Source organism: Suillus discolor (genome assembly GCF_016758755.1).
Source record: "Suillus discolor strain FC423 chromosome Unknown F5147scaffold_48, whole genome shotgun sequence".
Classification (NCBI taxonomy): domain Eukaryota; kingdom Fungi; phylum Basidiomycota; class Agaricomycetes; order Boletales; family Suillaceae; genus Suillus; species Suillus discolor.
The window spans coordinates 280,779-303,718 of record NW_024541295.1 but is presented as its reverse complement, the minus strand read 5'-3'; the positions used below and the strand labels follow the sequence as shown (position 1 = coordinate 303,718).

The window sequence follows — 22,940 nt, the reverse complement described above, 5'->3', positions numbered from 1 at the left end:
AAACACTGACTCGGAGACGGATGCACCCTGCACACAAGGTATGCAAGTTACTCCTTGTCATTTTACTCGAAGCCTTTGCCCACATGGCTAGTCTGACAAAGGGAAGGGCTCTGAGTTTTTACTTGACTTGATGTCAGTAGTACAAGCTAGGCCGGCCTTGCGCCTACCGTCTACCTAAATCATGTGGGTTCCATGTGGAACTCAGATGTTATAATAAATTGCAAGTCAGCCAGCAGCTCATCGTTCGGGGAGATCTACCCGCTAGCAACGCCCATGCCGCTACCAGCAATCCAGCATCGAGCATAGCAGCACCCCCGCTGCTTCCGCAGAAGTCCCCATATATGTAACCTGGCGAGAAGAAAAGGGTACCAATGAGCCCGGACAACCTCCTCAAGCCCAGTCGGATTCGGCAATAGCGCGCAACTTCTGTAGTATCAAATGGTTGGTCAAACACAAGACGGTTGCCGAGGTCGTTGCATCCTTATGGCCCATGAGAAGGAATCCTGATATTTCTTCCGCTCAAAGCTTGTTGATGCCGTAAGTTTTTGTTTGTTGTCGCGCTAAGCCTTACGCTCATGTAAAGGCGAACATTTCCAGAATGTAACTCCCCTGTGACCTGCCTGGCAGTGGCAATAGTTTCTCCGCCTACCTTGTTATTGTTGCTTTCATCATCTCGCTGTCCCAACCTGGTCCCAACTGCTTAAGTATCATGCCACCTGTACTCGTGTTATTTGTCATACTACTGCCACGCTGTTCCGCCCCCGTTATTCAAATTCCGTGTTTTGCAGGCTTCTGCATGGTTCTATTTGTTCCCGCCGAATCAATCTGTATGCCACAATTTATTCACGTTCTTAGCATGAGCACTCGATCCCCGATGTGTGGGTCTACTGAACGGCATGCCACCTCAAGATTTGCGTGGCTCGCGGTTGGAACGTTGGCTCGCAGTGATATATGCTCTGATGGGTGCACCGGCCTGGATGACCGGTGGCGATAAATGGACATCGTTTGCGCTCCCACGACAAGTCTTTTGAAATCGCCCGTGGGTTTTGGGGCACTTGACTTGGACTGTGGTTGCACACTGCCCTACACGCCATGACTGACATGAAAACCGCAGTGTCCTCCGAGTTAGCCCAAGGCACATTAACATCCAATGTAGAGCTCGCTAAACAGGCCCCGCCTTTATTTGGGCACGCTATGCACAAGCTATTCGAGTTTGACCCATCTTACGTGAACTTTAACCATGGTGAGTTCTACCAAGCGAGATCAATGTCGTACATTGATTTATGACCGATGCATCGAAGGTTCGTATGGTTCATTACCTATGCCAGTCAGAGTTGCGTGCGATAAGCTCAGCGCTCACATCGAAGCTAACCCAGACAAATTCTTGCGCATCGAGTGCGTTCACCACTGGATCGAGGCTCGTACTCGAGTAGCCAAGCTCATAGGGGCAAATACTGATGAGTGTGTTTTGGTGCCTAATACATTACATGGCATAAACACAATTCTCCGCAACTTCGAGTGGCATGAAGGGGATATCATCATTGAGAGTAGGTCAAGAATAATCATATGAAAGTTCCCCTACTCAATGTTATTCCCTCTCTCCATACAATAGCGACTACAACTTATAACGCCGTGTCCCGAGCGATTAGGCACCTCGGAGATACTCCACCATATCCACAAGTATCTACATTAAATCTTCAGTTCCCTACCACACACGCGGATATACTGGAAAACTGGCGACAACATATCCGCCGAGTGACTTCGGAAAAGAGCGACCTCCAGCAGACTCGCAAGGTTGTCGCATTGATAGACGCCATCGCGGCCAACCCTGGTGTGCGTCTCCCTTGGAAAGAGATGGTAGCTATTTGCAGAGATGCAGGTGTTTGGTCAGTGGTGGATGCCGCGCATTCAATTGGCCAGGAATTGGATATCAACTTGTCGGAGACGAAGCCTGATTTTTGGGTATCGGTTAGTTTATCAATTCTGACTTGTGATATTGCGTTATTGACCGGTTGAGCTGAACAGACTTGTCACAAATGGCTCTTTGCAAAGAGAAGTTGCTCAATCCTTTATGTTCCAGAACGGTATGTTTCAAGCTTCCAGAAGCATAATATCGATTGATATACAATGGGATGGGTCAGAAACCAACATGTTATCAAATCTTGTATACCTACTCCACGCAATTATTGCTCACCTCGAGACGAGGATTACAACGGCCCACAAAGTTTCGTGAATCTTTTTGAACGTTAGTCCTCTCGAAGAAATCAATCTTGAGTGCCCATATCTTATTGATTGCTAGGGAACGGGACCATAGATTATGTTCCATTCCTGAGTGTGAACGCAGGTTGGTGCAAAGTTGTCATCAGCACTACTGTTTTGACTTGCGACTAGCCTTGGACTTCAGGCAGTGGCTCGGCGGCGAGTACAAGATCAACGAATACACTCACAATCTCGCAATTGCAGGTGGAAAGCATCTGGCAAGTCTCCTAGGAACTAGCGTCATGGACCCTGACGGCGACTTGACTCTGAACATGGTGCGTTAATCCAGTTTTATGTTCCTCTATTTACTTCTGTTCCTTGGCCAGGTCAACGTGGAACTGCCCATTCCTGGAGACATCAAATATTCGAATGAAATCAACAAGCTGCTGATAAATACGTTGTTGGTTGAGTGGAATGTGTATGCTGTTCCTTACTATCACAATAGAAAATGGTGGACAAGGTGTAGCGTGCAGATATGGAACGAGGTGAGAATTCAAATCTGTTCGTGAAGATACCTTCTTGATTCTTACCGATAAAAAACAGATTTCAGATTTCGAAGTTCTCGCCAATGCCTTCAAAGACGCGTGCCAGAAAGTAGTGAAGTTTGCAAAGCAATAGATACTTGCTCGATGTACGAAATATTCCTTACAAGTCGAAGAGATTGAAAAGACTGGTGGTGCCAAGAAGATCTAAATATTGTGACGACAGGTAGAAGCATCAGTAAAACCTCGGATTGATTTTCCTTCATTATCCCACTTTTCTTGCCTTGGCGCTGGCGCTAAGGCATAAAAATTAATACAAGGAGTGATAACTCGATCTTTCCGAAATTTCTCAAAGGCGCAAAGGAGCGGTCCATTGGTTTTGCCACACAAAGGAGAGAAAATGCATATTAAGAGAGAAAAGAGTATTATAAATTCAAATTGTGTACAAGTAGCTAGATCAAAATGCAATCTCAAAGGCGTGATGGTCAGCGTATTTATTGACATAGTAGGCGCGGAATGCATCATAGGAATGATAAAATTTGAGCTCTGGAGGCAGGAATTCCGTGCCATACACGGGAATAAGATGGGCAGCACGATAAATGGCGTCAATATGAATGATCGCGTACTCAGCAGTATTGTTTGCACCCTCTCCTGGACGAACCATCCACATTCCCGTGTCTTCATCTGCAGCATCGCCGATTTTGTCGAACCAGCGAACCACAACGCAGGGATACACTTCGCCCCAGTACTGGAATGAAAAAAATGCGCGAACGCGCGCGACTTCGAGACCTTGCATGCCAGGTAGACTAGAGTCTGTGTTGACAAAGACACAGTCATTGCATGAATGCCCACCTCGCCAGGAGGGACAAGAGCGGATGTGTTCAGTGCGCATGCCACCAATACCACTCAAATCGCTCGGCGCATAAAATCGCGATGATGCCGAGTTGAAGACTGCAATTTTGCTGAGATAGAGGGGACATTCAGCAAGAGGGATATCGGATGGATCGCGGGGATCATCAGGATGCGTCTGTTGAAATAAGAAGCGTCTGAGAAGGTCAGATAGGTGAGGAATATCAAGTTCATCAGCGAGTTCAGGAATGGTTTGAGCGCGATTTTTGCCCTCTGTACAGTATGTTCAGTATCACGTTGAAAATCAGGAAAAAAGGACACTTACGGTGGGTTTTTGCCAGCATTACGAACACTTGTAGAACTGTGGGCCCGTCATCTATGTTGAGGTCCACGTCAATGTTGATCAAGGGAGGTGGAGGTGGAGGTGGAGGTGGAGGTGGGGCGGGTATGGGTGGGGCAGGCGCAGGCGCATCCATATCTGCTGCTGCTGCTGCTTGAGCAGGTGCGAGTGCTGCTGCCCCCCCGTCTTCATCAACTTGGTTGATCTGCGCAGGAACTGTTATGCAAATTAGTTGAAATATATCTCGTAAGGAATGCACGACTTACCTAAGGCATTGACTGCTGAGAGACAAGTGCCAGTGAGCATCCCCCGACGCATGAAGTCGACTCGCAGTGCTGAAAGTTTGTCGAGCCGTTGATTGGTCAGTAATATCTGACCAAGCGCAATCCGAATACAAACTGAGCTCACCTGCGGTCAATATCATCCATAATTTTCTGTGCCTTCCGTTTGTTGTGTGTCTGACGGAGGTACTTCTCGACCCATGTTACGAGGTGATCCTTGAAGGCGCCTTTTATAAGTTGATGGAGGATATCTGGTGATATCATTTGATGGATATCGGCTCGGGGAAAGTCGTTTGTGAATGGCTGTCGAAATAGTATTAGTTTTGTAAATGAAAACGAGAGAAAAACGCTGAATGACTTACCACAAGTTGCGCGACTATTCCGAAGTCTTCCCAAAGATCTCCTGAGGGAGCTTCTTCAACGAGTGCCTCTGTATATTCGCGGCTATGGGGCAGCGCATCTTCATCGAGATCTTCACAATTTGCAACACACCTTTAGAATAATGTGAGTGACCATGTAAATACATATTAAATGAAAGACGTACTTTGGACACCAATTACGGACAATGCACGCTAATAAAACTTGCTCTTCGTAATCCGCTATGTAAGGCCCTAGTCCATATATGACACGCCGGTAGTGGCCATCTCCGAAACGCGTTACTTCGGGAGTCGTCATGCCCGGCTTGAGCGGATCGAGAATTTTGGAAAGGGACAAATGGAATAACTGTCGACGAAATCTTTGGAACGAAGGTTCTTCAGCATGTTCCTGCGTAGCTGTATCATAGTTAGTCAGTTATAGAAATAGATTGCAGGGTTGAAACATACTTTTCGGCATTGCCAGGAACCCAATGACGGCCACACCATCGCGATGCGCTCTTCGAACGTTATTGTGGATGTTCCCAATGGAAGCATAGAGCGGGTAGTACTCATTGTTACCCATTCCGACTGAAACTGTCGTTTTGTCGCTGCCAAGGATGACAGGGACAAATGTTGACCCGAGAGTGCTCGGGTCTTTCGCGATTTCGTCCTAGATACATAGAGCCGTTAATATCGGACATTACGAAACAAAAAATGCATTACTTACTGCTTGATTCCACACCCAGTCGCCAGACATGAAATCCTTCCATTGGCGCTTGTTGCCCTCAGTTGAATACTCCCTATACGGGCAGTAATCTATCTCGTTAGCATAAGTCGAATTTGCGAGCATATTACGCGCAACTTCATGTGGGTCGTGGAACCAGACTTCATATTCGCTGTCCATCCAGGGCTTGTCCTCATCTGCAAGTCTCTCGCCATCATAGGCAACCGTAAAACGTTGCCATGGTACATCCCCAAAGGGCGAACTGTCGATGACGTGGTACAGATCACGGTGATCTGCAAACGGCGGGTTGTCGTTGTGCTTCGTGAGGGTAGATGCCCATAGATCCAGTAGCCGGTCAATTTGACCAGCTGGCATTTGATTGTGCTTGTAAAGGAACTCCACCATTTCAAATTCTGTGCGGTTTCGAAAAGGCGTCCAGTCATCAGCTGCGAGATTCTCAGGAGGTGGAGGTGGAGCGCCAGGGGGGAGGAATACACCATTAACATCACATGGTCTACCTGTAATAGCGCTCATTAAAGATAGAGTATCAGGCAGTAAATTGACGTACCGTTAAGACCTGTGTGATAATTGCAATAAAGATGATCGCCACGCCCAAAAAATTCTGTGTCGACGTCTGCATGGGGGGATTGTTGGCGCAGATGTTCGTCCATGTCGCCCTGGTAACCATCCGCATCAACATCGTGCTCATTGTCTTCATTGTGAGATGGGTGTGGGCTTGGTGTTCGGGGAACAGGTTCCAGAGATTCTCGATGGTTGTCTTGAGGCGGTACTGGCATCACAGGATGTGCCGAAATTCGGTGTTTCGTTCGCCCAGCAGAGCTTTTGAACCATCTTGAACATGTTCCACATGGGAGTTGGAGTGCGCTATGGTCCCGTCGGTGTGGTTGGATGCGTGGAATATCAGCAGGCATCACGGAAAGTGAAGACACTTGAGATTGCGTCAATAAGAGTGTGCGGCTGAAATAAATCGATACCTGCATTTTCGTTGAGTGGATTTCCAAGTGACTGAGCTCAGGCCAGCCGAAGAATGCATCTAGTTGATGTGACCAGCTGGAAGTGTAGACATTTGAAGTAAGTATGGCGCAAAAAGACAGAATAATGCAGGACTTACTTGATGGTTTGGACAACTTTACAGGTGCGCAGACCAGAGAGTCCTGCTAGTAGTGAATTGAATTAGCGATCGAACTTTGTTTGGTTAGCTCTTAAGTACGGAACTTACAAATTGGTTGTCAATTTTCAACTTCAACCATTCTACCGACCACTCATTACATTTCCCTGGCCGTCCCAAGCTTGCCATAGAACCTGTCAAATCCGCTCCTCGTCAGCAATGTCCGACACTGCTCAGAAGTCACGCACTCACCCACAGAACGCAAACAAGCATCCAGGCTTGCCTGACCTGCCAGCAAAAGGACGTCAGCGATGGACTAAGGCCCAGATAGCAGAGGACAACCGGATTCTCAAGGAATCACGCGAAGTTCAAGAGCAGGCCGCGCTTGAGGGGCTGCAACAGCTTGCAGCCATGCAGAAAGAAATGGAAAAGGCGGAGGAACTCACCATCGTGAACAAGCCGAAGCCAGTGAAACCTTGTGCCCGCCCTGTCATGAAGCGAACGGCGCCTGATAAGAAGCTCCTGACAACAGGAAACGCTGGTGAGTGCACAAGCATCAAATGAGGCTCACTTACATGGGGCTAACATTGTTGAGGACCTAGATGAAAGTGGTCGAGATGACAGTGGTTATGTTCAAGATGACAGCGGTCATGTTCAAGAGGAAATCAGTGAGAAGTCGAAGACTCAAAAGCGTGGCAAGATCTCACTAAATGATGCCATCAACAATGCCCGAGATTTGATCGCAATGCCAGGAATTAGAAGCCAGGAACCACATGTCGAAGACAAGAAAGGAAAGTTATCTGCCGCTGTCTTCTTAGATAGATGATCTATAGATAAACACCTACAAAATCAAAAATCTCCACGGTCAGTGATTCAGACAAATACCAATGACTGATAACGTGGTTGTTCGTGGGTGGCTGTTTACACTTCCCCAAGCTATGTTCAGACAAAAGTACTTCCTGTGAGGTCAGTAGCAATACCAGTCAATCCAACAGTATGGATGCAATAGAAAATAAAATAAACAGAATATAGTCAGCCCAACGGTATGGTGATGACAAACAGAAATTGATTCACTCCAACGGTATGGCAGTGTTTAGAGAACAGAGAAAAGTCAGCCCAACAGTATGGTACTGATAAAAGAAAGAAATAGATTGATAAGAGAAACCCTTCCTTCAGTAACAATGCTTCTTGTAATAAATTTACTACAGAAAGTCGTGCGAAATTATAGCAATCACCCCCTCAGCACAAACAGGTAGAATCAAAGGTCAGGACTAATCAGTGATCAGTAGAACTCTTAGTTCACTATTGAACCTGCTGCCAAGGAACTCACGATGAGTATTAAACAGAATCAGGAACGGACGTCCTTGGATTTCAGTACCAAGTCCCCTATTCAACAACTAAAGTCTAGCAGACAAAGAAAACCCTGGCTCAGTATCACTACTCAGATGAGTGAGGTCAAGCGTCACTATCAACTTCTGAAGTCTTCCCACTAAGCCGGTGCTTAGATGGACGTAAAGACAACACAAAGATCTTGAAACAAATTCAGACAATAACACTGAGACGTGAACGAACTGAACAGAAAAAGAGACAAATGAAAACAAACAAACAAACAAAGAAACAGAAAAAGAAAGAGAGAAAGAAGAAAGAAAAGAAAAGAAAGAGACTAGAGGTTCACCAGTAGAAAATCAAAGAAAAAGTTTGCTCACTGTTGAGCACAGTGAGCTCAAGATATTTCACAGTTGTTGATGATGAGCTAAAGGTATTGCTGGATGTTGCTTACAATGACCTCTCAGTTAGTTGCTTAACGGCTCTTGTCACTGTTGTTGATACTGATCACACTTCACACTCAAATTTATTTTGTGGGGCTTAAAAGTTCCCTATATGCATATTTTTATTGGCAAAAAGTGGGGTCTTATATAGATAAATTATGGTGGCTGTGTTGCTATTTCCCACATTCTAAGGGGAATAGGCTTAGTCAGATTGTACCAATACTATTTACTGTAGTCATGTGCTTTATAATTTGTGTCATCAAGCTTTAGTCATCTCAAAAAGGTTGCTTTGTCATGATTTGGTTTAGGGTCATAGGTCACCTGACTGTTAGAGTCATATAACTTAGTATCATGTGACAAATATTAAGTAACAGACTGATTATGTTATTTGTTGGTGTTTTATTATGATGTTACTTTATTGACCGTAGAAATGACGCGAGCCGTGTATTTAGAGTGTTAAGAAAGTTCCCACAAGGCAAATTATGCAAGAACTATTTTACACTGTTACTTGACATGTGTGGGATTCAGTCTGAGTCGTTGTTATTGCTGACTAAGCAGAATTTACCGCAAAATTAAATATACAAGAATATTCAGCCTATCTGAGTCTGTCTGAGAAATGAAAATACTATCTGAACTACAGTCTGAACCATAAAGTAAAGGAAGATTGTTCATAATGATTTCTAGGGTATCGGGCTCGTGGGAGAGCATTAGTCATCCATGCACCGAACCAGTTTGGTGCAGGTCACTGCGGCGAAGTATGTCTTTTCGACTTGATCAAAACCATGTTGATGCTTACTGAATCAACACTATTCTTTGTTAACTTAACCTCAAAATTCAGGTCGACCAACTTAAAGTTTTCATTGGTAGGACGTGTCAATGGCTGGGTATCTGACGTTACACCAGATGAGAGGTCCAAAGCTTCAAGTGCTTCCAAGTCTCGCACCGCTGCCTCCCCTTTCTCATTGGCACATGGGCCACCCAGCACCCAGGTTACATCTGTATCAGGTGTAAATACCAAGTCCAGTCGCCAACCTAAAGTCTCTTCCAATCTTGCTACTGAGGTTCTTGTTGGCGGCTTTGCCGATGACACTTTGGATGATTCCCAGGAACGCCTTGAAACAATCGCCTCGAAAACAAAGGAGAAGAAGTCTTTCATTAAGGTGCGTAGAGCATATGTAGTCTTACTGGTTCTAATACAAAGTGAACTATATAGATCACTACCAACACGAGGACCGATGATGCAACAATGGGCTCGAAGGGACAGTCTGATCTCAATGTGCCAATGGACGTGGAGGCCTCCACGCCATCAGACATAGAGGCAGACTTCGAGGATGACGGCCCAACAGACTTCAAGGACAATGATCCGATGGACGCAGAGGATGATGTGGAGAATGACGTGGAGGTTCTGGAGGACGACTTCAACCTGAACGAAGACGCGAAGATGTCCGAGGACAGTGACGGTGGCAGTGATTTATCATCCCACCGTCCGAATAACAAGAAGCGCAAGGTCTTGTTTCACTTATTGTCCTCAGATGAGGAACTTGAGGCTCCGCTTACAGCTGCTGTTGGAGCAGTCGCGAAGAAGGCCATGCAGGTAACATCTTCAGTAAGTCTATTTCATTAACGGTTATTGCTACTCATATTTGTTTGAACAGACTTCAGTCGCTGTCTCCGAGGCAGCTGCTACAGCAAAGCCACCTGCGAAGAAGGTGAAGATTGAAGAAGGTGCCGATGACGATATGAAACCCGTGCTTGTTCCATTGCCTGGTCACTGGATCGAGAAGCGATATAAGTCACGCTCAACCTACCGGAACAGTGATCTCCCTCCGCAATGTCAGGATCAACGGTGGCCCAAACATTTTCTCTCGACCCTTTACCTGTGGGCCGGCAGCCAAAATGATCTCTGGCAGTTTGCAGATACCTCTCTTGTTGAAGTGCTTCAATGCATTTTTGATGTCATGTATCCAGATCTCCAGTACAAGGTGACCGCTCAGGGATCTGTCTTTGGTGTTGTGCGTCTAGCAATTTTTTTTGTAGCACTATTGCTAACTCATTGTGATCTCAATAAGGCTACTCAGCGTCTGGCAGAGTGGCGCAGCAACTTCAGTTCAACAGGACTCGCAATTATGATCGACTTCTTTGCTCAGAACGAAGACACTAATCCAAAAGACCTTAGTGAAGCGCTTATGGAGGAGTTCATGTTCCTCTTCGAGGACTTGGACTACTCAGACAAGATGAAAGCATTCCGGTCTCCTTTCATGATACAGTTATTTGCAACCGCTCATCTTCACAGTATTGTTGGACATGCTCATGTCACCGCCATCAAAACAGATGTATTGGCTGCCAGTGGCATGGCTGGTGTTCTTGCTCTCTGCGCAACTTCAGTAAGTATTCTGACCATACAAGAATCATGACTTATCACATTTGACAGCTCGAACATGCTGTCAAATGCCTCGGCGCTGGTGCCATTGATATTGATGTGGACATCCTCGATATGCGTCCTGCACAACTGAAGTGCAAGCTGCACACACCAAAGACCCTCAACAAGTGGACCGGCAACTACAGCACCACCGAGCACGCATTTTCCATCAACAACTGGGGGTCAGTAACCGAAGCTTACTTGTCTAGCGTAAAAAAAAGGGGACATTTTTTTGAGGGACATGGTTTCAACAGCGCGGAAGTTACTCAAGAAATCGGGCAGTGCTGGCCTTGAGAAGTACCTTCGCCTCAACGATGACGACGAATCAGAGGACATCGACAGGCGTGCCATGCTTTGGTAACTAGTAATATCAGTTTTTTTTTGCATTATTCATGAGCTAACATCATTTGATAGATCTCGTTCCCGCCATGCTTGCTGTCCGCTTCCATCATCGCCATTGATTCAAGTTCATAGTACTATCGTGTTTTGCTTATCCCACCACCACTTGTAATGCCTTTCGTCGTCTTTAGTCTCATTTCACGCTCTTTGCACCGTTACCCTTCTTTTCGCTAGCATTTCGTACTCTTCTTTTCGCTAATGTTTCGTACTTTACTTTGTGTTCCCATTTTCATCACTTTTTTGCACTTTCCACCAGATGATGTGATACCGTTTGCTCTCTATTATTACCACTTTGTTTTGTCGGTTAATGCCTCATAAGTGACTTTCATGAGCTGCAAAGTAGAATTCAGAGGACGAGTGGCATTTTTCTCAATTTTCTCATCGTGTCTTGCGTGTCACCTTAATGGTTCCTCAAACCTGGTAAAACTCGGAAAAATAGAAATAAATTCAAAATCTTTGGCGAAAATAGACCCGAGGTTTTACTGATGAGTTTAATCCTCTTATCCCAGCACACGCGCGCCACATACGTGCTGACTAAGCTACGGGACTCAAGGTAGCGGAACAAAAACTGCATAGATTTTGACTTCAAGGGTGCACACCATGGCGAAAACCGAATTAATCGACTCCCATGTTTCCGTGAAACAGTGCACACGAGCCGTACACGCACTGCATGCATATGCCTCAAAAAAACAAAAGGAACAGGAGGAAACCGAACTTTTACCATCCAGCGAGCAATATGTGTGGCTACAAATCACAGTGAAGCGGATGCACCCCGAACACAAGATCAAACCATTCAAAATGTACGTTTTGCTACTTTTCAATGGATGTACAATTGTGACATGTCCAAGCCCACTCAAGCATGCTCTCATCGATCCACGAGTTACGCCTGTCTGTCTCATCACCAAAGACCCTCAGCGAGAGTACAAAGACCTTCTCGAGTCTCATAAAATCAAATTCGTATCAAGGGTCGTTGGCATCACAAAACTCAAGGGCAAATTCAAGTCCTATGAAGCTAGGCGAATGCTGTTAAAAGAGAATGGAATGTTCCTGGCAGACGAGCGTGTAATTCCTTTACTGCCGGGCTTGTTGGGAAAGAAGTGGTTTGACGCAAAAAAGTAAGATTGCTGGAGACTACCTCTATCGCGAGCATATCTCAATTTACCTTACAGACAGCCAATCCCGGTCTGCTTGACACGCAAAGACCTCAAGGGTGAATTAGAACGAGCCATCGAGTCGAGCTACATGCATCAGAATAGAGGAACGTGCACGTGCGTCTGTTTTTTTTACCTACCTCCTGAATGCAAGCTTGATGCAACGATGGTTGTCAGGTCCGTTAAGATCGGACTACTATCACATGCGCCAGAAAAAATTCTCGATAACATGAAAATATCTCTTCCCGCCATCGTGAACAATATAAAGGGTAACTGGGATAACATTCAAAGTCTTCACATCAAGACGAATTCAAGTATCAGCTTACCGATATGGACATGCGGACTCGGAGATGCGACTGGTGGACGGTGGGATGGTATGGTCCAATCCAAGGACGCATCTGAGGAGAGCAAGTTGGATGAAGGCTCTGATTCCAAAGACACAGACATGGATTCGGAAGAACATGTACCGGAAGTGCCAGTTAGCAAGGGCAAGAGCAAAGGTACGAAGAAACCCCTGAACGAGGTTGTTGTGAAGTCGGTTACTCCGAAGGAGGTGAAACAAAAACGGAGCACTGAAGGAGCAGAGAAGAAGAAAGTGAAGTTTGCAAAAGGTGGCCCAGTAAAGAGTGCGAAGAGTGCCCTCATTGGCAAGAAGCCAGGTCGACCGTGATTACCTGCTGCTGGGTGGCGGCGTAGTATGTCATCGAGCAGATATGTATCACTGGTGTTGTTTGCGAGCTTGTTCAGATACCTCAGTATCCCTTTTCCCCAGGCATATACTGCCAGCTGACAAAACGCCATTGTTTGCATTTCCCTCTTGTCATTCATTTGTTGCTCAGCTGTAAGTATATACATCGGGCAAACCGGAGTGCCATTGGGTGAACACTACCTTCCTTTTTGGTCATACTCGGAACCACTCGTCACTGTCATATTGCCTTTCCTCACACCTACGATGGCTACTAGGAAGTCCACAAAACTACGTATACCGCACTCTCAAGATGATTGCGAGCTGGTTGGGATTTTGGAACAACTAGCACCTGAAGAGTCCACGCAGGGCAGAAAGATTGCCCTGGTATGATACTGATCACCGTTCCGGTCTTTGCAAAATTACTTGACTCACGTATGTTCCAGATTCTTCACGGGACTATGGGGTATGTTCCTACTATTTCTGCTCCTTGTCTCTTCTAATCTCACTCCAGTCATAAAGACTACCTATTCCAAAAACGTCTTGCACTACGTTTCCCGATAGACTCATTCAGATTTGATTTTCGGTCTGTCAACCGTTCGTCTTGGCGTCAATCCCCATTCACATAGAGCAGCGGCAATCACGAAAGTGGGGGCCAACGGACACAAAGTGGAATTGCTAGAGACGTTGAGGACCTCGTGACGGTCGTTTCTTACCTCCGGAATACATACGGATACGAGATTGATGCGGTGGTGGGCCATTCTCGTGGTTCTGTGGTCGGGATGCATTGGCTATGCACGTCGGAAGAAGGCCAACGTGTTCGTGCTATGGTCAATGCGTCAGGTCGTTACCGAATGGATGTGAGAGAAATAACCTCATGCCTGCCGCAAAATGACTGAAACAGCTGTGACTAGGGGGTTTACGGTACGCTCAAGAGTTTCAAAATCCAGACGGTCGGTCATCTTATACCAATTTCTAGACCTCTACAAAGAGCAGTGGGACTTCAAAGGTCACTACGAGCGGACCGTGACAGTCGCTCGACAAACAGTTGTGGAAAGAGTCTATCCAGAAGATCTAGAGGCGTTCTCTAAGTGGAATACCGCAATCGTTTGGGACAAATTCCCTGCTCAAATCGATGTTCTGACAATGCATGGTCTCCTCGATAAGACAGTTCCTTCGTGAGTGTTTGCGAACTGATAGGGAAAAAATCTCATTGATCAGATATGATGCGGTTATTTACGCCCGAGCATTTGGTGCCAGAACGCCTGGCACCCACAACCTCCATTTAGTAGAAAAGGCCGATCACAATTTTACAAAGGTGAATCTTGATTTTCTTATCATCGTAACTACTGCTAACAATATACTTAGCGCCAAGACGAGGTTGTAGACTGCATTCTGGAGTGGTGGGATGCTCTTAACCAAGGACGCTTGAAAACAGGCATATTTATGACAGGCGTACGTGGCAAACTGTGACTGCGAGTGCCTAGCCCTTGCGAACACTGGTTGAATATACGTTATTTCTCCTGGACATCAAGGAGTGGCAATGAACCCACGACCCCGAGCTGCCCGTGCCATGCTTCGGACCAGCTTGCGAATTTCGGCTGTGCCACAGAATTTCTAAGCGCCTTAGGCTATGTTCGACCGCGTTCTCGCTCAGCTCTTGACCCCATTTTTCATGACACAGAAAAACCAAAAAACATTGTCAGCTGTGTCGTTTCATATACTCGTTCAGGATAATTTCCTGATGAGTAAGTTGAAACACGATAGAAAGTTGAAACAACCGCGATAGCGCATCATGCATCATCAATCATCTAGGATACCTGTCTCCACGGTCAGCACCGCATGTTGGTTCGATGCGCAGTACAAACACTTTAGCCAAACTTGATTTGACGTATTTGGATCCCTGGCAAAGCACAGCCTGAGGTTGTTGATCGGCAATCATTCTGTCATGGTACTATGTATGCACTGCAAAGGCCGGCATCAGGGAATTGGTGAGTGTCCCCATACATTTACGTGGTTTTTCAACGTTATACACAAACACGTATGACTTTGTATGACAAAGACCCTGTCTATATACGATCACATATCAGCACACATGACGATATCTAGTCTCTGATCGGCGGCCACTCAACATGTTATGGGAGTCATCATCACAGCCGGGCGTTTCGCGGACAGGCTGAGTGTCCTCGTCTTTGATACTACCATATACGTGCATCAAGACAAGTTCCGATATTCTGGCGCCAGGCAATTATAATAAACATGCAGCATCCGTGCTTTCGATAATCCACAAGCGCCACCGCATTGCAATGTCCCGCTGAGTACAATCGAATTAACTCCAGCAATTACTAATTACTAGCTACTGTAACCAAATAGCAAGCCAAATGCCAAATACATAGTAGGATCTGTGGTGAATCAAAGTATGGTCCGTATGATACAACTTAGATTTGGCCAGGATTGAAATTTGAATGATCTTCCTCCTCCTTCCTTCCCTGCAAATCTTCTTTTGCACATATTAAATTGTGATTAGGCGGCAATACATCCCAGCGCACGCGGTGGGGAGTGTGAGGGTCGTGGTGATGAAATTATGACGGTGGTGTATGATTATGGGGTTGTCGAAGAATGGGAGCGCGCTCGGAGAGCGAACGTTAAACGCCATGTGGCGTGAGGTAACGTCTAGCGTTTAGGCAAAAACGTTCTGGGCCACAGCACGTCAGAAGAACACTGGTACGACTGTGCTGGCACCGGCACGAATGGTGGTGCGCTGCGACGAGTATTGTGAAGACTGCGAGTGTGATTGACCACACGAGTCTGAATGGCTAGAAGGTGACTGCGAGCTGGGATTGCTCGAGTACGACTTGGATGAAGCGTAGGCAGCTTGCGAAGTGTTCGAGGTGTTATATTGGCTGCTCATGATGGGAGATGTTTATTGGACTCGGAGGAGTTCTGGTACGCTGCTGGAGTGGTGGTAGGAGTGCTTTCTGAATGACTGAGCAGGCATTGGGGCAGGCTCTTTATAGGTAGCAGGTTCATCGCCTTTTGCTGTATTGAATTAAGAAAGATTTCGAGATCTGGATTGCCGGGACCGACACCGTGACAAGCCCGATCGAGAATAAAGGAAGGGGGTACTCTCACGGATACGCAATGGCTCGTGAAGGCACATCAACCTTGCTCGTGAGTTTATTAATATTGGCGCTCATCTCAGGGCAGCTGTTTACCAATGGAGGAAACCCGCAACGAGTAGGTAGCGTGGTGGGTAGCACAGGCTGCCGCTCGTTCCTGCCATAGATCCGTTGTGTACGTAGAGCGGCGTTTGCCGCCCCATTCTCTCACACTTCTTACCTCCGATGCTGTACAGATCTAGTCCCACCCACCATCTTGGAGATTTCGAATGGTCATGAAGACTCATCATCGTTAGAACCCTTCTCTTTTTCCAGTACTTTTCGGATTCACATTTCATTTGTTTTCCCCGCAGCATTCGGCACGTGTTGTGGTATACTTATGATTGCCGATTTGTTTCACGGGCATTCGTCATTTCTAGCTAGTACTGTGTGGGTCCGAACTTCCGATACATCCAGTGTCAGATCTTGGTCAAATTCAGTGGTAAGTTTGATACTCGTGACTAACGTACGTTCCCCTTCATGATCAAGGCACGCTCTTGCTAGCACTCTTCTGTGATACAAATGCAATTGTCTGGCCAATTCTGTGCCTGGCACTTACCTGGACTAGTACTGGAGTGGTATCGTACAGTGAGTCATGAAAGTTAGGATGCCCACTGAATATACCCTTCTTTGAGACTCGCCCAAATCCTAAACCTCCTTGGCAGCGTAACACAACTCGATACCGAGGTCCCGAGGAATCCATGTCGAGTCTGACAATAGCAGTGAAAAGGCAGCGAACCATCGTTACATGTAAGGGCGCACACTAGCACATACTAGATTTGACCCTTGAAAATTGAACGATTGGATTCCGGAGAGCCCCGTTGTTCCTATGATCGGCTTGATTTGGGGCTCGTTGTATATCAATCACTCTTGCACTATTTGTAGCAAGCGGACGTTGACATCCGATGACTCCTCCAAACTTTACACCACATTCACGTCCAATGAACGAATATGACTAACAGCAACCATTGATTCCGTCTCGCACTGCCTACCTCACATGTCATGGAAAAATTTATGCATAGATATAAGCGGTCAAATCAAGCGAAGAGCTGGCAAATTCTTGGAACCCGATATCGGCTAGTACACTGTTCGGGTTTCTATCGAACTTCAACGATAATCTTCCCGCTAACAATGAAGTCTCGGCCTCCGCTAGATCTTCCGATGGAAACAGAGTGCTCACCTATTCTTATTGTCGGCCATCTCATGATGAGCACTTTGGATCTCTGTCCAAGGATACACCTGTGGAATTGTATGTCCGTGTCCGACGGCATCAGAAGAGCAGAAGAATATACTCACTTTGTGGATGTAAGTCCGTATCGGGCCACCTCCGTTGACACCAGTTACCTTATCGATTATATCACGGAAAATCGAGCTAATAAGATGAGTTAGTCTGGAAGTGAATCACATCAGACAATATCGTGACAGAACCTTGTGATGAGCTCGGTCTGGTACTGTACACTACGGGAGCGTAGCGTGGAACCTTGAATGCGGAGACGCTTGTAAATGATCGGGCCAAGGTTGACTGTGGAGACTTCGTTCCCTAACCAACCACTTAGTCAAGAGTTTTTGGACTTCGAGACACAACAAATGCCTACCACTCATAGCAGCCAATATCGTCATCCTACCATCAATAGCGAGGGATTCCACGTTCTTGGCCCAATGACTTTGTCCAACGAAATCTATAACGATATCGACGCCTTTGCCGTTGGTGGTTTTCTTGACCTCCGCGGCAAAGTCTTCAGTTCTGTAATTGACGGTATGTGTCGCCCCGTTAGGAATGGAGCGCAGCCAATTAAGTTTTTCTGCAGTAGACGCCGTTGCAGTAACGGTTGCCCTGTCAACGACGTGATACGTATTCAGCAAGAACGTGTAGAACCGCAAGGAAGAAAAGTATCGAAGGCAGTGAGGACCGGGAAACTGAAGACCGGTGAAAAACACTCACGCTCCTAATTCCCTTGCTATTTGAATTGCCGCAATGCCTACACCAGAAGCGCCTGCGTGAACGAGTACATGATCGCCCTTCTTGACTTCCCCGTACTTCACAAGAGCTTGATAAGCTAAGAATGATCCCAAAGCAGTCAGAACCGAAGCCAACCGCTTGGCTGATCTGCCGTACTCACCTGTGATATAGTTTTCTGGTATGCTAGCTGCCTCCACCCAAGATAAGTGACCGGGCTTCTTCAACAAGAGTCCTTCGTCACAGTTTATGAACTCCGCATAAGCTCCCTGAGATAGCCGTGACAGTTTTAGTCAGTGAAGAACATACACTTTGACTGCGGCAATCGACTAACGCCGCCCACGAGACCAAATACTTCATCCCCAACAACCCATCTTGTTACTCCTTCGCCAAGTTCAGTCACACGTCCAGAGAACTCCACACCGAGAATGGAGGAAGCGCCAGGGGGAATAGGGTAGCCACCCTGACGCTGGTAATGGTCCATGCGATTAAGGCCGAATGCGACGATCTACCAAGAACATTCACGTAGATCCATAAGATGAGGAAAGGCACGAACCTTTACCAAAACCTCTCCCTTTGCTGGGACCGGCTTATCTGTCTCCCCAATGTAGAGGTTCTCTATGGGACCGTGCCCGTCTTTGATTAAAACGGCGTGCATTTTCGACATCAGAGTAGCGCTGGGCGTCATGGTATGAACGAGCATCTTCTCGTTGTCCCTGTAAACTGCTTATGTGAGCGTAGATGGATTCAAAATGGTCCGGACTTCCACATTTCAAATTGGAATAACTAATTATAGGAGGTCTTGTATTCCACGAATATTCAGCGACTACCCAGCTGTCTCTGGAAAGAATATCCCGCAGACATCGCATGGAAGTCTGACATCAGAAGTTGTTCAAAGGTCACCGTTCTCGAAGCAACGATATTTAGTCGGCGGTCCGGGTGTGATCGAAAATGAACTCAAACTGAGATGGTCGATGCATGAAATAGAAAGAGTTTGATTTGAAACCGAATTGCAGTCACCGTCCTTCCTGTTCTCAAATTCTTCCCGACTATGTAGGACCATCAGCTGAACTGTCCTATAAATGCTCACCACTGGGGAATCACAAGGGGGGCATGGGATACACAGGGAAACAAGAATAGCAATCAGTAAGGCAACGACAAGGAGGCCTGGATCATCAGATTCAAAGTGTAGAAGAAGATACTCATCCGATAGCTGCAGAAGGTTCACTGTTCTGCCGACATTCATTAATGAGAAATTCTCATGTCAACATGTGCCCACCACACTATGCCTGAGTATGCGGAAATGAATGGTTATCTCTTGGCATGATCAACTTCATTAAGCACTGTCCTCGACCCCAGCTCCAATATCATTCGTAACCGAGAGAGTGGTATCCTCCGCGCCAGAGTAGAACACCGGAAGATAATAAAACTGGTGGGATAAGTCAGCACTGCGAATGTATCGCGCATAAGCTATCGCTGCCTCATGGTTGATGGCAATGACAGGTAAATTCAAATTCCTGGCCTTGAGTTTGAGGTTCACAAGTAAAACACCGGCGAATATAGGTCAGCGCAAGGTATCATCCATGTATGTCTTGTTGATTGTAGCTTGCAAATAAATTTTGCAATTCCCTAAACCATATTTTTGTGAGTTTCATCGAACCAAAGTGGGAGAACAAAATAATACCGTCTCAAAACACCGTCCAATTGTCACCGTATTGGGTAGTGCCTGCATAGTTTACATCGAAATCGTCGTCCTCGATAAGTAACAGATGCTGCAAAGCCACTAGAACCTGCGAAGTAAAGCAGTAGTGCTTGCAAGTTGCCAGTAAACGGTTGAAGCTTAAGTCCCATGATTAATGTTGATGGAAGTCGGGGAGAACCGGAAACAGCTGAGTAAGCGCAGCGGCTGGCCAAACACGCATCATCATTGATATTGACGACCAGCGTCGAACTCACACACAGCTCACTATTTCACTTGTGCTCGACGTTTCAAGTAGTCTGGAGCCACAAAGGCCATTTATTGCAATGGCTCAGTCTTACTTTTCCGCCCCAGCTCGGTCATCTTCATCGCTGGCGAAGGAGCCTTTGGTTTCAAATCATGGTGGTGAGAAGCATTTGAAGGTGGAGGATGTTCAAGAAGCCTACATCGAACAAAAGGATCGGTTTGTTTGGAACCTTTCCTTACTTTTTTATGTTTTTCTGATGCGTCGGGCAGTCTGATTCAGGCCCTTGATTCCTCCAAGTCTATTCTTGGGGAACTGCGTCGGTTCAGCAAGGAGGAGTGGGTGGTAAGGTACCCCACTCTACACGAGCAACCCTCCGCAGAGCCTTCATCGTCATCAAGGACAAAGCCCCGTCGCTCTCTTCGCCGTTCGCTTTCGTTCGCAGATGATCCAAACAACCAAACAGAAGTCCTTTATACTCCTGTGCGGGAGGGCCTGACCCGAGCTGTCACACTTGCATCAATTTCCGATGCCCCGGAAGGTACTGATGTCAAGCCTGTGGATGAAGGCACGAGTCAGGGTGAACGGGACACATGCGAGGCGGAGAAGTTGATGCTGTCGTCCCAGAATGGAGATTTTAATATCCTTCGTCTGGACCTCAAGCTCGGCCCCCATGGCTCGACCACATCCCCCGCCGCTCTCGTATCACACCTCGAAAAAGGTTCTATTGCCAGTTTATTGGACGAACGTATCGGTGCTTCTGTCAATCATATGGATAAGCTCCGCCTTCGTGTGGAGGACACTTCATCGAAGGTTCTTGTCACCGGCGACCTTAATTCTGGAAAATCCACTTTTGTCAACGCCCTTCTTAGGCGTGAGGTGATGCCAATTGACCAGCAGCCCTGCACAACCGCCTTTTGCGAAGTGCACGATGCTGCTGAGAATAATGGCAAGGAGGAAGTTCATATCATCAAGGAGGGTGTGGTGTATAGCATCTCGGATGAGTCGACCTTCACTCGCGCTTCGCTTGCAGACTTGGAGACGATTGTCTCAGACAATGAGGGTGTTCAGCCAGTCTTGAAAATATACCTTTCTGACAGCCGGGCACCATCGGAATCATTGCTCAATAATGGGGTTGTTGATATATCCCTAATTGATGCACCCGGTCTCAACCGCGATAGTTTGAAGACAACGGCTCTCTTCACTCGTCAGGAGGAGATTGACGTCATTGTCTTTGTCGTTTCCGCCGAAAACCACTTCACCTTGTCCTCCAAGGAATTCCTATGGAACGCTAGTAACGAGAAGGCATACCTTTTCATTGTCGTGAACAAGTTCGAGCATATCAAAAATAAGGAGAAATGCAAGAGGTTGGTACTGGAGCAAATCAAGCAACTGAGCCCTGGGACGTATGAGGACGCTGAAGACCTTGTCCACTTCGTTGATTCTGCCGCTGCTCTCCGACCGTACACAGCCAACCCAGCATTCGACGACCTGGAATCCTCGCTTCGTTCGTTCGTTCTCGTCAAACGCTCCAAATCGAAGCTCCAGCCTGTCGCAACTTACCTCTCCAACCTCCTATCTGATGTTGATCTTTTGGTTGGCGCAAATGCCATCGTTGCCCAATCTGATCTTGACCGCGCTCAAGATGATTTGACGCGTGTCAGGCCAGTTCTTGAGAAGATGAAGGGCAGCCAAGAATTATTGGAAGAAAATCTGGAGTCTGTGGAGGAATTAGGGGCAGAGAAGACGAGTGCCAGAACAAAAGCCATCCTTTCCTCTGCTATCGAGCGCGTCGGACAAGGCCTGCCTGGCATTAATCATGCTACTATTTCCCTGCCAGCTTTCCCTGGATTCCTTCGCATTTGGGATTATGCCAGAGACGTAAAGAAGGCTTTGTTGGCAAGCTTGGATGCAGCTGTGAAGTTAGCTGAGGATGAAGCGCGCGCCACTGCTTCTGCAGGGGTGAAGAAGATCGGCGAGCTTGGCGACGCCAATCTTCCTGAAGGAGTCGGGAAGTCCCGAAGGGTATTCATGCCCGAGGCCATGTTCTCGTTGCGTCCAGGCAAGAAGGGACTCCGCCGCCGTTCCTCTTCAACGGCCACCGCTGTCGTGGCTGGAGGGGTCCACAATCTTGGCATTGGTCTCTCCCAGCGCCCGGACATGCTAGACACGTCTGCCCTCGATATCTTTGACTTCCACCGACTCTGGCTTCAGTTTGCTGATGACAAGAAAGAAGCAGAGGATGAGACCAGCCCTACTACTGCGCTCAGTGTCGTCTCCGTTGGCGTCGGTGCACTAACAATGGTTGGTGGTCAGACATTTGGTGCCCGAGGCATTATCGATGGTATCGTACGCATTTCTGAGTTGTTTGGAAACGAAACTGCAAGGAAATGGGCGGCTCCTCTTTTGGGCGCTTTCGTTATAGGTGCAACTGGCTACTTCGTTCTTGAACTACCCAACACTATTCCACGCACCATCGGTCGCCGCATCCGTACATCCCTGGTTGCCGTTGACGAGAACACAACCGAGAATGAACTCTTCGTTAATGCCCATGCTGGCCGTGTCAGCAGGGAGACACGGAAGGTTTTGCGCATGGCATCTTGGGACCTCAGGGAGCGCTTCAGAGCTGCAATGGAAGAGAGAGGCAAAGAAGTTAAGAACGCAGAGGAGATGGAGAGGAAGGCCAGGAGAGCACTCGAGTACTTCCTGGAGGTGGAGACAAAGACGGGTTTAATCAGAAATGATGCTGGCTTGATCAGTGTGTTGTAAGATTGTCTCGCTTGTTTATTTTCTTATGCTCTTACCACCTTACCATCTTCGTTCGTCCTTATGCGCACCCTGACGTCTTTGTCGTTGCCGCTCACTGTCGTTGATTGAATTTTTATTGTTTTGTTTTGTCTTTCATGCATATGGTTTTAACGTGGAATAGCAACGGAATCTCCGCACATTAGGTGATCGGAATGTCACTATATGTTTTAGCCCGGATGAAAGAGATCTATAGTACTTGCCTACCCTAACTGCAACTGCTAGGTCGACTTG

General features: G+C 46.9%; 9 protein-coding genes across 9 annotated transcripts; 6 read left to right on the top strand and 3 right to left on the bottom strand.

The window, feature by feature from the left end:
* Positions 1–951: 951 nt before the first annotated feature.
* On the top strand, positions 952–2,911 carry F5147DRAFT_639456 (pyridoxal phosphate-dependent transferase). The gene is made up of 9 exons (XM_041433005.1): positions 952–1,243; positions 1,302–1,547; positions 1,613–1,968; positions 2,026–2,084; positions 2,142–2,245; positions 2,300–2,344; positions 2,392–2,534; positions 2,586–2,744; positions 2,803–2,911. The coding sequence occupies exons 1-9, from the start codon at positions 1,093–1,095 to the stop codon at positions 2,875–2,877; spliced, it is 1,338 nt and encodes a 445-aa protein (XP_041290158.1). The 5' UTR covers positions 952–1,092; the 3' UTR covers positions 2,878–2,911.
* Positions 2,912–3,049: 138 nt separating this feature from the next.
* On the bottom strand, positions 3,050–3,997 carry F5147DRAFT_754386 (uncharacterized protein). The gene is made up of 2 exons (XM_041440288.1): positions 3,916–3,997; positions 3,050–3,863 (listed from the first exon to the last, which is right to left on the bottom strand). The coding sequence occupies exons 1-2, from the start codon at positions 3,932–3,934 to the stop codon at positions 3,199–3,201; spliced, it is 684 nt and encodes a 227-aa protein (XP_041290157.1). The 5' UTR covers positions 3,935–3,997; the 3' UTR covers positions 3,050–3,198.
* A 203-nt stretch (positions 3,998–4,200) lies between these two features.
* Positions 4,201–5,825, bottom strand: F5147DRAFT_810609 (uncharacterized protein; the record flags this gene model as incomplete). Its single annotated transcript, XM_041443442.1, has 5 exons — positions 4,201–4,514; positions 4,574–4,703; positions 4,756–4,984; positions 5,036–5,237; positions 5,295–5,825. 5 exons carry the CDS (start codon positions 5,823–5,825, stop codon positions 4,335–4,337), a joined length of 1,272 nt encoding a protein of 423 aa, XP_041290156.1. The 3' UTR covers positions 4,201–4,334.
* An 814-nt stretch (positions 5,826–6,639) lies between these two features.
* On the top strand, positions 6,640–7,246 carry F5147DRAFT_655120 (uncharacterized protein; the record flags this gene model as incomplete). The annotated part of the gene is made up of 2 exons (XM_041433936.1): positions 6,640–6,961; positions 7,023–7,246. The coding sequence occupies 2 exons, from the start codon at positions 6,640–6,642 to the stop codon at positions 7,244–7,246; spliced, it is 546 nt and encodes a 181-aa protein (XP_041290155.1).
* A 1,660-nt stretch (positions 7,247–8,906) lies between these two features.
* On the top strand, positions 8,907–10,969 carry F5147DRAFT_655119 (uncharacterized protein; the record flags this gene model as incomplete). The annotated part of the gene is made up of 7 exons (XM_041433935.1): positions 8,907–8,944; positions 9,028–9,349; positions 9,403–9,795; positions 9,845–10,201; positions 10,259–10,573; positions 10,621–10,790; positions 10,846–10,969. 7 exons carry the CDS (start codon positions 8,907–8,909, stop codon positions 10,967–10,969), a joined length of 1,719 nt encoding a protein of 572 aa, XP_041290154.1.
* A 596-nt stretch (positions 10,970–11,565) lies between these two features.
* Positions 11,566–13,078, top strand: F5147DRAFT_838864 (ribosomal protein L1p/L10e family-domain-containing protein). The gene is made up of 4 exons (XM_041444182.1): positions 11,566–11,807; positions 11,856–12,122; positions 12,177–12,275; positions 12,336–13,078. Exons 1-4 carry the CDS (start codon positions 11,608–11,610, stop codon positions 12,826–12,828), a joined length of 1,059 nt encoding a protein of 352 aa, XP_041290153.1. The 5' UTR covers positions 11,566–11,607; the 3' UTR covers positions 12,829–13,078.
* On the top strand, positions 13,079–14,373 carry F5147DRAFT_708027 (ectomycorrhiza-regulated esterase). Its single transcript, XM_041438108.1, has 8 exons — positions 13,079–13,230; positions 13,290–13,309; positions 13,358–13,429; positions 13,478–13,703; positions 13,758–13,767; positions 13,823–14,021; positions 14,065–14,161; positions 14,212–14,373. Exons 1-8 carry the CDS (start codon positions 13,111–13,113, stop codon positions 14,314–14,316), a joined length of 849 nt encoding a protein of 282 aa, XP_041290152.1. The 5' UTR covers positions 13,079–13,110; the 3' UTR covers positions 14,317–14,373.
* Positions 14,374–16,951: 2,578 nt separating this feature from the next.
* F5147DRAFT_754382 (quinone oxidoreductase putative) lies at positions 16,952–18,704 on the bottom strand. The gene is made up of 8 exons (XM_041440287.1): positions 18,515–18,704; positions 18,293–18,466; positions 18,122–18,227; positions 17,944–18,058; positions 17,597–17,835; positions 17,430–17,541; positions 17,182–17,373; positions 16,952–17,126 (listed from the first exon to the last, which is right to left on the bottom strand). The coding sequence occupies exons 1-8, from the start codon at positions 18,659–18,661 to the stop codon at positions 17,099–17,101; spliced, it is 1,113 nt and encodes a 370-aa protein (XP_041290151.1). The 5' UTR covers positions 18,662–18,704; the 3' UTR covers positions 16,952–17,098.
* Positions 18,705–19,983: 1,279 nt separating this feature from the next.
* Positions 19,984–22,670, top strand: F5147DRAFT_581182 (uncharacterized protein; the record flags this gene model as incomplete). The annotated part of the gene is made up of 2 exons (XM_041431590.1): positions 19,984–20,120; positions 20,174–22,670. 2 exons carry the CDS (start codon positions 19,984–19,986, stop codon positions 22,668–22,670), a joined length of 2,634 nt encoding a protein of 877 aa, XP_041290150.1.
* Positions 22,671–22,940: the final 270 nt, after the last annotated feature.

Excerpts from the sequence above, each read along its gene's own strand:
- F5147DRAFT_639456 (XM_041433005.1), top strand. The coding sequence starts at position 1,093 with ATGACTGACATGAAAACCGCAGTGTCCTCCGAGTTAGCCCAAGGCACA. Across the intron at positions 2,246-2,299 it reads TTTCGTGAATCTTTTTGAAC|GGAACGGGACCATAGATTAT; the intron begins GTTAGTCCTCTC and ends ATTGATTGCTAG. Across the intron at positions 2,345-2,391 it reads ATTCCTGAGTGTGAACGCAG|CCTTGGACTTCAGGCAGTGG; the intron begins GTTGGTGCAAAG and ends ACTTGCGACTAG.
- F5147DRAFT_838864 (XM_041444182.1), top strand. The coding sequence starts at position 11,608 with ATGGCGAAAACCGAATTAATCGACTCCCATGTTTCCGTGAAACAGTGC. Across the intron at positions 12,123-12,176 it reads AAGTGGTTTGACGCAAAAAA|ACAGCCAATCCCGGTCTGCT; the intron begins GTAAGATTGCTG and ends TTTACCTTACAG. Across the intron at positions 12,276-12,335 it reads CAGAATAGAGGAACGTGCAC|GTCCGTTAAGATCGGACTAC; the intron begins GTGCGTCTGTTT and ends GATGGTTGTCAG.
- F5147DRAFT_708027 (XM_041438108.1), top strand. The coding sequence starts at position 13,111 with ATGGCTACTAGGAAGTCCACAAAACTACGTATACCGCACTCTCAAGAT. Across the intron at positions 13,310-13,357 it reads ATTCTTCACGGGACTATGGG|TCATAAAGACTACCTATTCC; the intron begins GTATGTTCCTAC and ends ATCTCACTCCAG. Across the intron at positions 14,162-14,211 it reads CCGATCACAATTTTACAAAG|CGCCAAGACGAGGTTGTAGA; the intron begins GTGAATCTTGAT and ends CAATATACTTAG.
- F5147DRAFT_754382 (XM_041440287.1), bottom strand. The coding sequence starts at position 18,661 with ATGCTCGTTCATACCATGACGCCCAGCGCTACTCTGATGTCGAAAATG. Across the intron at positions 18,228-18,292 it reads TATTTGGTCTCGTGGGCGGC|GGAGCTTATGCGGAGTTCAT; the intron begins GTTAGTCGATTG and ends CGGCTATCTCAG. Across the intron at positions 17,836-17,943 it reads ATAGCAAGGGAATTAGGAGC|GGCAACCGTTACTGCAACGG; the intron begins GTGAGTGTTTTT and ends CGTCGTTGACAG.